Source organism: Aulonocara sp. 'chitande type north' Nkhata Bay, linkage group LG3 (genome assembly GCF_057382095.1).
Source record: "Aulonocara sp. 'chitande type north' Nkhata Bay isolate Kocher_YH1m ecotype deep benthic linkage group LG3, A_spYH_male_GT1.1, whole genome shotgun sequence".
In the NCBI taxonomy this organism is placed as follows: Eukaryota; Metazoa; Chordata; class Actinopteri; order Cichliformes; family Cichlidae; genus Aulonocara; species Aulonocara sp. 'chitande type north' Nkhata Bay.
Window position 1 is genome coordinate 54,043,302 of NC_141346.1, and position 12,301 is coordinate 54,055,602.

At 38.0% G+C, this 12,301-nt stretch overlaps 1 protein-coding gene across 1 annotated transcript; it reads left to right on the forward strand.

Annotated features, from left to right (window-relative positions):
• The first annotated feature begins 1,686 nt into the window (after positions 1 to 1,686).
• On the forward strand, positions 1,687 to 7,507 carry LOC147336208 (uncharacterized). Its single transcript, XM_086285268.1, has 5 exons — positions 1,687 to 1,782; positions 2,639 to 2,998; positions 3,271 to 3,378; positions 6,380 to 6,480; positions 6,788 to 7,507. The coding sequence occupies exons 1-5, from the start codon at positions 1,725 to 1,727 to the stop codon at positions 6,848 to 6,850; spliced, it is 690 nt and encodes a 229-aa protein (XP_086141394.1). The 5' UTR covers positions 1,687 to 1,724; the 3' UTR covers positions 6,851 to 7,507.
• Positions 7,508 to 12,301: the final 4,794 nt, after the last annotated feature.

A 12,301-nucleotide genomic window follows, 5' to 3' on the forward strand; every position in this document is an offset into this window, starting at 1 on the left:
ACAAAACACAGACTGTATATAAGATGGATTTATATTCTGATAATTTTAAGTGGGTTTTCATTAGATAAGTTGAAACCATAGGTGATAGGGAACTAGTATTTTCTTGGTACCCATGCTTAAAGGTACAGTGTGTAAAATCTCACCACTAGGTGTCAGTAGATTGCACATTGAAGTGAAGTGAGTTCTGTTTTCTTATAAGTCTATGAGAATGCATCAAATTCTTGGAAAATGTTACTCCACAGTAGACCATGTATATTCAATATTCAAAACATTTCTGACTCACTAGCGCTTTGAGGGCTCCAGAACAGTAGAAAAGCGCTATATAAGAATCAGTCCATTTACTATTCCCTAGTGATAACTGACTTGTGACTGACAAGTCACAGATGAGCTGGTTGTTACACTGTTACAAAATAACGTTGCAATTGTTACTGTACGTTCTAAAACTGATACAATTGATAACACTTTAAATAGCATGTTTATAGCAAATACATGTATTTACATTGTTTTATGTCGTCACTGCAGTGTTACAATAAAGTCTTTTGTGACTATTATGTTTTTCACTTTCTTATTCATGCCTATCCTGTTGCTCACTGATGAGGTTTTGGCACTGAAAACTACTCAGCATGTAAAGCATGTAGTGTGTTGTCACTTTAACAGAGCCAATCAGGGGAATTCCCAGCACACTCTAAATAACAACTCAGGTTTTTCTCTGCTTGGACTGACCCAGGCTGTGAGAGCTAGTGTGACTGGCTGCTTTGCGGTCTGGCTCAGCTCCCAACATGCAATGGCACGTATGCAGCAACTGTGCCAATCAGCTCCACCCAGCACCACAAACTGCTCCACCTTTCCTCCTGCAGGCAAAACAACAAACCACTATCACAGTTAGGTTTAAGCATAGATGCTAAAAGACACCTTGTGCTTATGTAAGCCGCACTGTTTAAAAATATGTGACACCCTCAGAATGAGACTGTGATAGGGTAATAGAAATCTCTAGTATCATCAGGTGTGAAATCAAAACATGTGGATGTGTCGACTGCTTCAACCCCTTGGGAAACATAGTAGCAGCAAAAAGTAGCTTCAGACTCTGAGGACTTCACAGAATGACAATTCACGTCATTTATGAACTCTCAATTCACGTTTTCAGGTGACCTACATCAACTTCCTCCCGGATGTTTTCAACAAAATAATAATAATAATAGAATAAAAGCTATACCACTACAATAATCTGGCAACGTAAAACCTCCAAAACAGTGCAGTTAAAAAAATAAGTCAAATATTAAAATAAATTAATGTTAACATGTAAACTTTGTATGTATGCATGTGTGTAAACTTGCAAAGATTGACTTTCAAACTATTTTAATAACAATTCTTGAACAAAAATACAGTTTATTACATTATCTGTCCTTAATATGTATTTTATTGTGACCCCATTTCAGCATCTCTGCATAAGGATAAAAAAGTGTCCTTTTCAGTCGGAAGAGAAAGGTCTTAGTCACAGCTTCTATAGTTTGTCTGTAGCTGTCTCTGTCTGAAGGAGGAAGCAGCAGCATCTGTGGGTTTTCACACTTCTCTAGAAAACAGAAGATCTTTGAAGAAAACATGGTGCACAGTGTGTGTGTGTGTGTGTGTGTGTGTGTGTGTGTGTGTGTGTGGTGGGTGGGACTAAGAGAAGATGTGACAGATGAAGCGATTGTAACTGTTCAGTAGTGAATCAGTGTGGCAAGATGAAGATCTTGCTAAGTAGCTTGCTTTTCGCCTCTCTCTGTACCCTGTCATCCTGGAGTAAGTAGAAACACAACTTAGCAAATTATTTAGTTTTTATACCATTCCTCTCTAAATGGAAAAGTTAAGTTTTCCTAAATTTGTTTGTGATAAGTATTCAAGCGATAAATGAATGTCTGATATTATTTCTTCTCAATATGTCAGTGTTTAAAGTTCTTAGTTCTAAGAAGTGAGACTAACTTAGATCTAGAATGATTTATAAAGATACAAGGCTTTTTAAATAACAGATGTAAAAGACAACAAAATTATTATCATGACATCTTTATTCCTGATGTGCATTTACTACCTAATATTGTTATTTGTTTTCTATAAAAATCACTATAATGTTTTTAGAAGCATGTCTGTGTCTGTGTAGGCTCTCAGCCATCCAGGTCATGGTAATCCAGGGGTGTCGGACTCCAGGCCTCGAGGGCCGGTGTCCTGCAGGTTTTAGATCTCACCCTGGGTCAACACACCTGAATAAAATGATTAGCTCATTACCAGGCCTCTGCAGAACTTCAAGACATGTTGAGGAGGTCATTTAGCCATTTCAATCAGCTGTGTTGGATCAAGGACACATCTAAAACCTGCAGGACACTGGCCCTCGAGGTCTGGAGTTTGACACATGTGTAATCTAAGGATATGGAAGGAAAAGTGACTGAACTACTTAAAGTTTCTTGAAGACATCAGAAGCTTCTCTGATGTGAGCTGAAACATCTTCAGGAAACCTAAAAAAGTTCAGTTGCTTTTCTTTTCATGCTACTTGAAAACATATCTGCATACTGTATTTGTACCAAAACCCTGATGCTTTTAGCTTTAGAAATCATGCAATACGTGTGGTCTTGTAATGACTTATGTTCCACTTTGTCTCCTACAGGTGTTTCATCAGGCACATTTGTTGTGACCCAGAGTCCCGATGTTTCTGTCAGGAAAGGAGAGACAGTAAACATCACCTGCTGCTGGACAGAGAAGTTTGAAAGATTTAGAGTGAACTGGCTTAAAAATCAAACAGAAATTAGGAGCGACTACTTTATTAATCAGCCTAATGCGTCTCTGATAAAGGAAGAGAAGAAATGTTATTTTTTGAATATCTCAAGTGTTAGAACAGACGATTCAGGGACGTACATCTGCAAGGTGACTGTGGAGATACCATCTTTAACTGAGGCTAAAGGAAATGGGACAGTCATCACAGTCAAGACAGGCAACGATACTGGGAACAACTGGCAAAGTGCACAAGGTTCAGTATGGTGACATGTTCAAATCCCTTTTTACGAGTGTAGTTGATATTTAATCAATATCAACTGTAGACTGAAATCAACTGTACTGTCACTGTCATTTTAGGTGGCTTGGTAGTCTTAATAGACAATTAATACAGTTTTTATCCCTCTTTTTAAAAAAAAAATAAAAAAATTACACAACATTTTACCATGATAGTACCAGAAGGCATTGCATTTTTACATGAGATAGATGGATGTAATTATTATTATAATATTATTACAAATTTAACAGATTCTTTATATCCTGGGAATCCAACCAACGTGATCATTTCCCTGGCTGTAGTGGTTCCTTTGCTCCTCGTCACACTCGTCTGTTACTGCACTCTGCGAAGAAAACAAGGTACCAACTTTAAATGAATACTAAAGCATCAGAGACTCAGTTATGAGTGGTGGACTGAACAAAAATATTTCTTTGTTACTTGTGTTTTTGTCTATACATAAAGACACGTTGTATTTAACTCTTTTAACCAAAGAACATGACACAGGTATCACACACAGGAACACAGGTTCATTTTAAACAATAAACAAAATAATCACTTGACTATAAATGTGCAGTTGTTTTATGATGAGATAGTTCTCTGTGATATACCTCAACCACTGTACCTTGACATTATTGCTGGACTATATTGGAGCCAATTCAAACAAGTTAGGAGCTAATATTTCCATATACGTAATAAAAAGTTGGAGCAGGAAATGCACGAGGATTTTAAAAAAAACTGTGTGAGTTTCTGTACATGCTATTTGAACAGCATTCATTTAGTACCTTCTGCAGTCCGCATTTTTCATCACGCAAAACTATTCCTGAAAAAGAAAAGTTCCAAACAATCTGCATCAAAAGCCTTGAAATTAGGACTCGTAATGTGGAGGCTGACACTTTCCTCACTAATACATTTGCACAACTGTCAGTTTGCATGGCAGCAAAGTTTAAGTGTTGTGGTAAAACCGATGAAAGAAAAATAGTAACTGAGCCACAAGGTGTTTGTACTTACATTAAACTAAAACCAGGTGTGAACAAACACGTCTGTTAAACAAAATAAAACTAGGCTTTAAAAAAGTACTAACTGAAACTATAGTGTACACTCACAAACTAGTAAGTAAAAAATAAATTAAATAAAAAATATATATGAAATGTTTTTAGCTTGATTCTTCGACCACCTGTGTTTACTGGGACTTGTTTAAGATAAAGCGCTTTGAGTTCTCAGATAGAGTAGAAAAGCGCTGCATAAGAAACAGTCCTTTTACCTGTTGGCATCTTCATGGCTGTGACTCAAAGACCTGCAAAAAGTGCTGCTTGTTTTGTAATATCTGTCACTCCTGACACACATCCTACTCATTATATTAAATACAACAAAGCTGACCCTGACATGAGAACATCAAAATATTTTCAAATAAACTAACTAAAAGGAAGAAACTAACTGAATCTAAGAATCTACACTTAATGTAAAAGTTCTTTGAGGGATCAGAAAGAGTAGAAAAATGCCTTTTATTTATTTATTTGGTATCAAGTCAACTAGTATACTAAATAACAAATGTAATGGATTTTAATGCTCCTGACTGATAAGTTTTTCAAGGGTTTCATTAGAAGAAATATCTTGGTACCTGGAAAATAGAATAGAACCGAATAGAATAGGACTTTAATGTCATTGTCCATGTACAACGAAATTATGGGCGTTCCACGCCAACTGTGCAGGAGTGTAGAAGACAGCAATAAATAGCAAACAGAATGATATAAACAGTGTAGATGAATACGTAATAGAAAAGCACACAATCAAAGAGCTTGGAGGTAGTTCAAAATGAAAATGGCGATTTTCAGAAAGTTCTCCTACAGGATCCTCTGTATAAACAACAACATAGACTGTCTTACAGAGCACCAAAGTCTATCATATATGTTAGTGGCGGAAAACAAATGTGAAGTATATTTGAATGTAGTTGTAAGAAACCAGTTGGAACACAATGAGATTTATCCAGGTGCTAGCTTCATCTCATCACCTTAAACAGTCAATATGAAGAAAGTAAACACATCTACTTTTTTTTATATTTTAGAAAAATATTTTGACACTATCAGTTCAAATTGAATTGTCAGTTCTTGTAACCTTATATTTAAAGTATGTACCACAACGGTGAAGTTCCCATAGACTCTCTTTAAATACCAAACAGCAAACGATTGTTTGCAGCAAACAATTCTATACACATCACAACTCATGTGGCGCTCTTACAGGAAACATTAACACATTGTGCAGCACAATGTTAAACTATAATACTCTGTGCAACCCACTGTAATGAAATTGGATTGGGTAGGAGTAATCTGTAATTTTGAACAATCTGTACACGTGACAGCAGCTTTCTACTGACTGAAAGATAAAAGAGCTGCTAACAGGAGGCCTGGTTGTGATAACAAGCAGAAAACTTTGGGTTTTTGGATCACATCACTTTTTTTTTCTTTTTGTAAGTACCCTACCACTTTATAATAACATGCGTTTTTACTTTATTATATTTATAACACTGAAAACTCAAAGTCGTTCTACACTACAAGCTGCATTCATACATTCATTAATACTTGATTCACTAGGAACAATTTGGAGTTCAACCTCAAAAGAGCAAATTTCCTCTTGATAGATGATCTACTCATGAAACAAGTCTACATTGAAAAACAACAACAACATAATAGTGTTTCAATTAGAAATATTTGGGGCTGAAATTGAATAGCGTTGTGTGCCAAGGATAATGTTTTAATACACTAGGGTTGTGAAAAAGGCTGCAAAATTGTGTTATCAAATAAAGAATGCAATAGTTCAAAATGGTTTAGTTTTTAAACTGACTGCTGGCATCAGATTAAAGAAGAAGCACATGTAGATATGGGCAAATCTAAAGTCTGATTTAATTAAAAAGAGGAAGCCAGTCACTGAAGAGCAGATGGTCAATGAGCTGAGACTGGCACACGATGATAGCTGAAACAGCTGGTTCAGATACTGCTGGAGGTGAGTAATTGATGCAGATATGGAAAAACAAAACACTGTGGTTGGTGCCGTCTCCTCACAGCAGGAAGGTTCTTGGTTTGAGTCTCCACAGGTGCAGAAGTGAAGTAGATAAAGTGTGAATTATTGTAAAGTCCATTTCATCCCATAATAACAGGATGCCACAGTTTAAACACTGACAGAGATAAGTTTGTTAAAAATGAAAATATAAGGAGGGATGAAGTATTGTAACATGTTTGTAACATTACAGTAACAGTAACAGAGACCGAAAGGATTAAATGCGGCTCCCAATTAGGTCATTATTTTAAAAAGAAAATGCAATTTAAATCCTTGTAATCATTTCTATGTGGACGTGTGTGTTTTCAGCACTAGCAGCCCGAGTCATCTACGAGGTTCCCCACGTAGACTCCGAGATGGCAGATGCAGACAAAGACAGCACAAGCTCCTCCAGAGGCTCGTCTCAGTGGGTGAGAACGGGGTTCATTTCAGGGTGATGTTTTAGTTAGTTTAGGGGGACAATAGGAAACAGTACTGAAAATCATTTTTAAACAGTCCAAATACATGTTGATCCATTTTCACTGAGTTATTCACGGTGACTTCAACATTGAGACATCATAAAAATATAACTGACATAATGTTTCTACCTAACTATGTGTTAAACTCAGATTGCCTGTTGAGTTTTAGGTTGTGCATTTTAGGAAACACTGACCTGTGGAGCGCCTCGGTCTGTGATGTCTGACTGATGAGCTTCTTCTTTATGTCCTTCTCTTTCAGCGGCAAGTGCCTCTGTATGAATCCTTCTACTTCGAGCATGTGGATCCCAAAGAAAGTAAATGAGTGTCGGCTCCAGAGTTTTCTTGTGTACTTTCTGTCCTGTATATAGCATATTTTTCTTACATTTTTGCATGATTGCAAAAAACCCCATATGTGGTTGTAAATATGTATGTATTTTTCTATAAACTACATCTTAATTAAAATTAATTTCAGTGATGGGGTGTTAGTCCCATAAAGCCTGAATCACAAAATAATAATATGTTTATGTGTTTATTTAACCTTCTGACAAATAAAAAAATAAAATAAATGATGAATTTGCATAGTTTTTAATTTGTGGCATCTTTGCTATATTCAGGATTTTTGTGTAATTTCTTGCTTAAAAATGTTTTGTGCAATTTATTTCGGTATTTCAGGGGGAAAATCACTCTGATCATGCAGACATCATATAGGATACACCCAAAATCACAGGGTTATACACTGATAATGGTACCAGGCAGAATTTGATTGGGCTAAAACACGATCAGCAACAGTGAGGGTTAAAAATGCGACACTGAACACGCAGGTTTCGTAATGATTACAGCTTACGATTAGGATGCTGAATGGAAAGTGTGGTGTTCAGGGGTGACTGTATAGTAGGTCAGTGACAGGAAGTGGAAAGTACGCCTGTGACGGGCGAAGGTTTGCTATGTGTGTGTTTGTCGTATCAACCATACAAAACTTGTACATCTCAAATAAATCTGAGACATTAAATGCATGTCTCTGATATTATAAATGTGTCCTCATCATTCAGTACATCTTCTCTGTATTCATGTTATAAGGTCAACGTTTCAGTGTTTTCACCATGATTGAAGGCAGAATCAGACCAGTTAGCGACGAGCTCCTAAAATACCTTTTCTCTGAACACTGACCTCCAAGTTGACTTAGCAACCCATTTACATACGTGATGTTTATAACTATAAACATTTTTCTCATCCTGGTTCTTGCTGGCTCAGTGCTCCCACAGTACAAGCTACAGTCACACATTTATTCAAGCATTCAGAACAATTTGACAACAATTTAAATTTGCCCAAGGAAATCAAACCAGCGGGTTTCCTGTTTTTAGATGACCTACCTAAGCATCTGAGCCAAATGTCCTAGTAACATTTGGTGGTGAGCAAAGACTGACAGACCTCAAACTGCAACATATACTATTGCAGAAAACACGAGATGCTTACATGCAGTGCTCCGTCTTTGGGACAACGACGGCATGACGATTGTCACTGAAGCATTTGATGTGTAATTGAAGTGCAGACTTTCAAGGTTTAATTCAAACTATTTAAGAATTACACCTATGCTTTAATCCTTGGATGAACGAACAGCCAATGTCTGCCCAAAGTCTTTAGCCATTGGGCTGAATGTCTGCTTTTTTGCTAAATGTTCTAACAACTGAAGTCAAAGTCAGCTATTGTCAAAGAACATATGTACAGTCATACACAAGAATTTGCTCCCATGGTCCTAAGTGTAGACTCAAACAATATAAAGATTAAAAGATGAAAAATAAAACAGGAATCTTATGTAAAACACCATACAATACAATACTATCTTATATAAACAGCAGTGTCCAACTCAATCATAGTGATTGTGGGCAAGTTCGCGTGGGTGTGCAAGTGGGGGGTGGGGCAGTCAGTGAAAGGGCAATGGTGGTGGTTCAGAGTTTTATATGTTTGGGGGTTGGGGGTTTCAGAGGAACGAGGCGAATGCAGGTCTGGGGTTCATGTGTGTGACAGCAGGGAGTGAATTCAGCATCCCGACAGCCTGACGGACGGAGCTGTCTCTATATCTGCTGGTTCTAGCCCGGAGGCTCTTCAGTTTCCTTCATGATGGCAGCAAACTGAAGATGCTGTTGGACGGATGAGTGCAGTCACCTGTAATACAGAGGGCTTTCCAGATTAGGCAGATGCAGTAGCTGTCCTGGAGAGAGGGAAGAGAGGTACCCACAATCCTCTCTGCTGCTCTCACTAGCCGTTGTAACTTTTCCGGAAGGACCCAGTGCAGGAGCCATACCACACAGTGATGCAGCTGGGGGTTGAGGCTCTTGCTCTCCTCAGTTTGCAGAGTCGCTGTTGGGCTTTACTGACCAGTGATGCTGTGTTTTTTGATCAGGAGAGATCTTCTGAGATGTGCACACCCAGGAACTTGGCACTGCTTACGCTCTCCACAGCAGCACCACTGATGGTTAGTGGGGTGTGCAGGTGTGAATTCCCCTGAAGTCTATGATGATCTCCTTAGTTTTCTCCACATTCAGGGACAGGTTGTTGTTGCTGCACTACTCTGCCAGAGGGTTAACCTCTCACCTGTAGTAGGTTTTTATCATTGTGGCTGATGTGACCTACCACAGTTGCATCATCTGCAAACTTGATGAAAAGGTTGAAGTTGAGTGATGGTGTGCAGTCGTGGGTCAGCAGAGTGAAGAGGAGGGGCCCCAACCCACATCCTTCGAGAGTCCCTGTACTTGTTATTGTGCTAGAAGTGTTACTGCAGACCTTTGCTGTCTGCTTTCTTCCTGTCAGGAAACCCAGCAGCCAGTTACAGCCAGTAACTGAATAGGCCTGCAGCTGTCTCATGAGTTGGTATGAGTCAATGACCACTGCGGATATTATTCCCCTGTAAACTTTATACTTTATACCGTCCAATACCAATACATAACCCCCCATGGACGGTTCCGATTGGATTAGCCCACACAGGTGGCTCATAACACACAAATGGTGCATTTAACCAAATGATCTACAGGGCCTGTCCGTATAATTGAGCTGTATGAGATAACAGAATAAAATGTTTTATGGATAGTTACAATAAAAAAGCAAGCTAGCATTGGATTAACCCCCTTTTTAAAGTCCGTCTATAATAAAACAAGAATAAATGGTTTGTGCAGATGTCTGCACAAATACTGTACACACTAAGAACATTACTTATCTGCTGTACAACATTTACTGGTAACTTTGTTACTACTTTGAGTAAATGTTTTCTCATGTGATTAGTTAGAAGAAACACAAAACTACACCAATCGACGACGATGCCGATGATAAAAGGGTGTTTCCTCAGTCCTTAGTATAATGAGTAACAGATGCACCTTGCTCCAGGCTGTTAACTCTGCCTGTGAAACCAAACACTAATATCAATAGTTTTAAAAGTTTAAACACATACATTAAGTGGTAGGAGACCAGACTTTTTGTGTCAAGTCCCTTCAAATGTTTTGTCTGTAAACCTTTTTGCATCATAAAATAAAAACAAATATGTGTCAGCACCAGAGATGGGCAGTAACACATTACTTGTTACTTGTAACTTGTAACTTTTTTCAAGTATCGAGTAATGTAAGGGATTACTATTGCAAAAACGGTAATTAGATTACCATTACTTTCATGTAAGCACTGTGTTACTAAAACCGTGGTTTTTTGCGCGAATGTCTCGTGACAGTGACGTAAGCGAGTGCGACGTTCGTGACAACAGCTGTGTGCAGATCAACAATGGATAATATATCGAGTGCGGGAGAGAGTGTGAGCGTGCAGCGTTTAAAGCGTGGAAGTACTGACCTTACTTTGAGTTTGATTCCATAAAAAGTGACAAAAACATTAGCATCCGTTGTGCGTGGGAAGAAAACTTCTTTTTACAGCAAAAAAATCCCTAAACTTCCAAGCTAGCACCGAGTGCGCAACGACGTAATGAGAAACTCACAGAGAAACTTGCGGATTCTTTAACTGACCGCTGCGGCACACCTGCACCAGGATAAACCTCCGCCTACGCCACTCCTGCTTTACAGGTGAAAATAGAGCAACAGGACCGCTAGTCTTTGATTTTATTTACTTTCTGCTGTGTTTTACTTGCATCTATTTGAAAGAGTGAGTGTAAACACAAAAAACTATTTTATTTTATGAGCTGGAATGTGCAGAAAATAAGTTTAAATGTTAAACAAGTTTCGTCCAGTCAGAGAATGTTGCATATAATAAGTATAATATAAGTCCATCCATCCATTCGCTTCCGCTTATCCTTTTCAGGGTTGCTGGGGGCGCTGGAGCCTATCCCAGCTGTCATAGGGCGAGAGGCGGGGTACAATATAATATAAGTACAATATATAAATAATAAGTTTTTGCTTGATGCATAAAGTTAAAAGATTTAAAGTTTAAAGTTTTAAAAAGAGACTTTTCCATTTGATTACATTTTGTATGATGGATTATGCAGAAAAAGTAGAATTGGGCTGAAAGATCTATCACTTTATTACCTATTCAGGTTGTAAATCGTGTTTTTAAAAAGTAACTAAGTAACTAAGTAATTAATTACTTTTGAAAATAAGTAATCAGTAAAGTAACAGGATTACTTTTTGGGGGAGGTACTCAGTAATTAGTTACTGATTACTTTTTTCAAGTAACTTGACCAACACTGGTCAGCTCTACTTGCTCTCAGGGTTAGTGGTGTGTCACTAGTGCTATAAAATAGAAATCCATTTACTGTTACAATTTAACAAACTAGCCGTTGTATTCTGATTTACCGGCACCTTATAATCAACCTCGTCCTACTGTAGATGTGCACCCAGAGAAGTATCACCTATGGTGCAGTCGTTAATTCATTTCCAGTTTCTTTGAACCTTGACACTCTCTTAACAGTTTTTATAGTTTACAAAGGCAAAAGTAGCCCATCGTAGGTGTGATAACGAACTAGCCTATGTTTGAAGTATGGGCAGCACATACTGCCCATACTTCAAACACACGCGCCATGAGAGCTCTGTATGTGAGAGTGTGCTACAACACTGCTATAAATATATAAGTTGTAATAAGTTCTCTGAAAAAGTTTTCAAAAAGAAAAAAAAAAAGCTTTATTCACAGTGAAACAAGTGTTATTTCCTGTGGCTGTAGCTTCAGATGTGTCAGGTTAGAGAGCCACAGGCCCAATCTCACCCTTTACAATTTCACACCTCCAGTATCTTATAGTGTGATCTACCTTCTTAATCTGGAGGTTTGCTACTTGGTCATCTTTCAAAACATACTCTGTTATAAATTCCAGCAATTAAAGAAAAACAAGAAAGGCGGAAACATTTTAAAATTGGTTAGAAAGGCCTGAATGAAATTAAAAAGGAATTGGTGCAACAGCAGGTCTAAACTGTCCCATCCTTACATATAATCATTTAGGATAACTCTTTATTGTCATTGCACAGTCACACATAGTACAATAGTACAATGAAATTGGAAAACTGTCCCACGTCGGCACTACGTACAACACAACACGACACATCACAACACAACACAGTAACTTCACTTAGTAATAAAATGAACAATAAGTGCATGTGTATTGCACACTGTTATTATTGCACCTTGTCTGAAGGTTCTCAGTCATCCAGGTCATCGTAGTCAAAGGAGCTTGCAAAGAAAAGCGTCTGGACTTCTTTAAGTTGCTTGAAGACGTTTAACACAGTCATATGTGTACAGAGTGTACAGCAGGGGACTCAGTACACAGCCTTGTGGAGAGCTGGTGTTAAGGCAACAA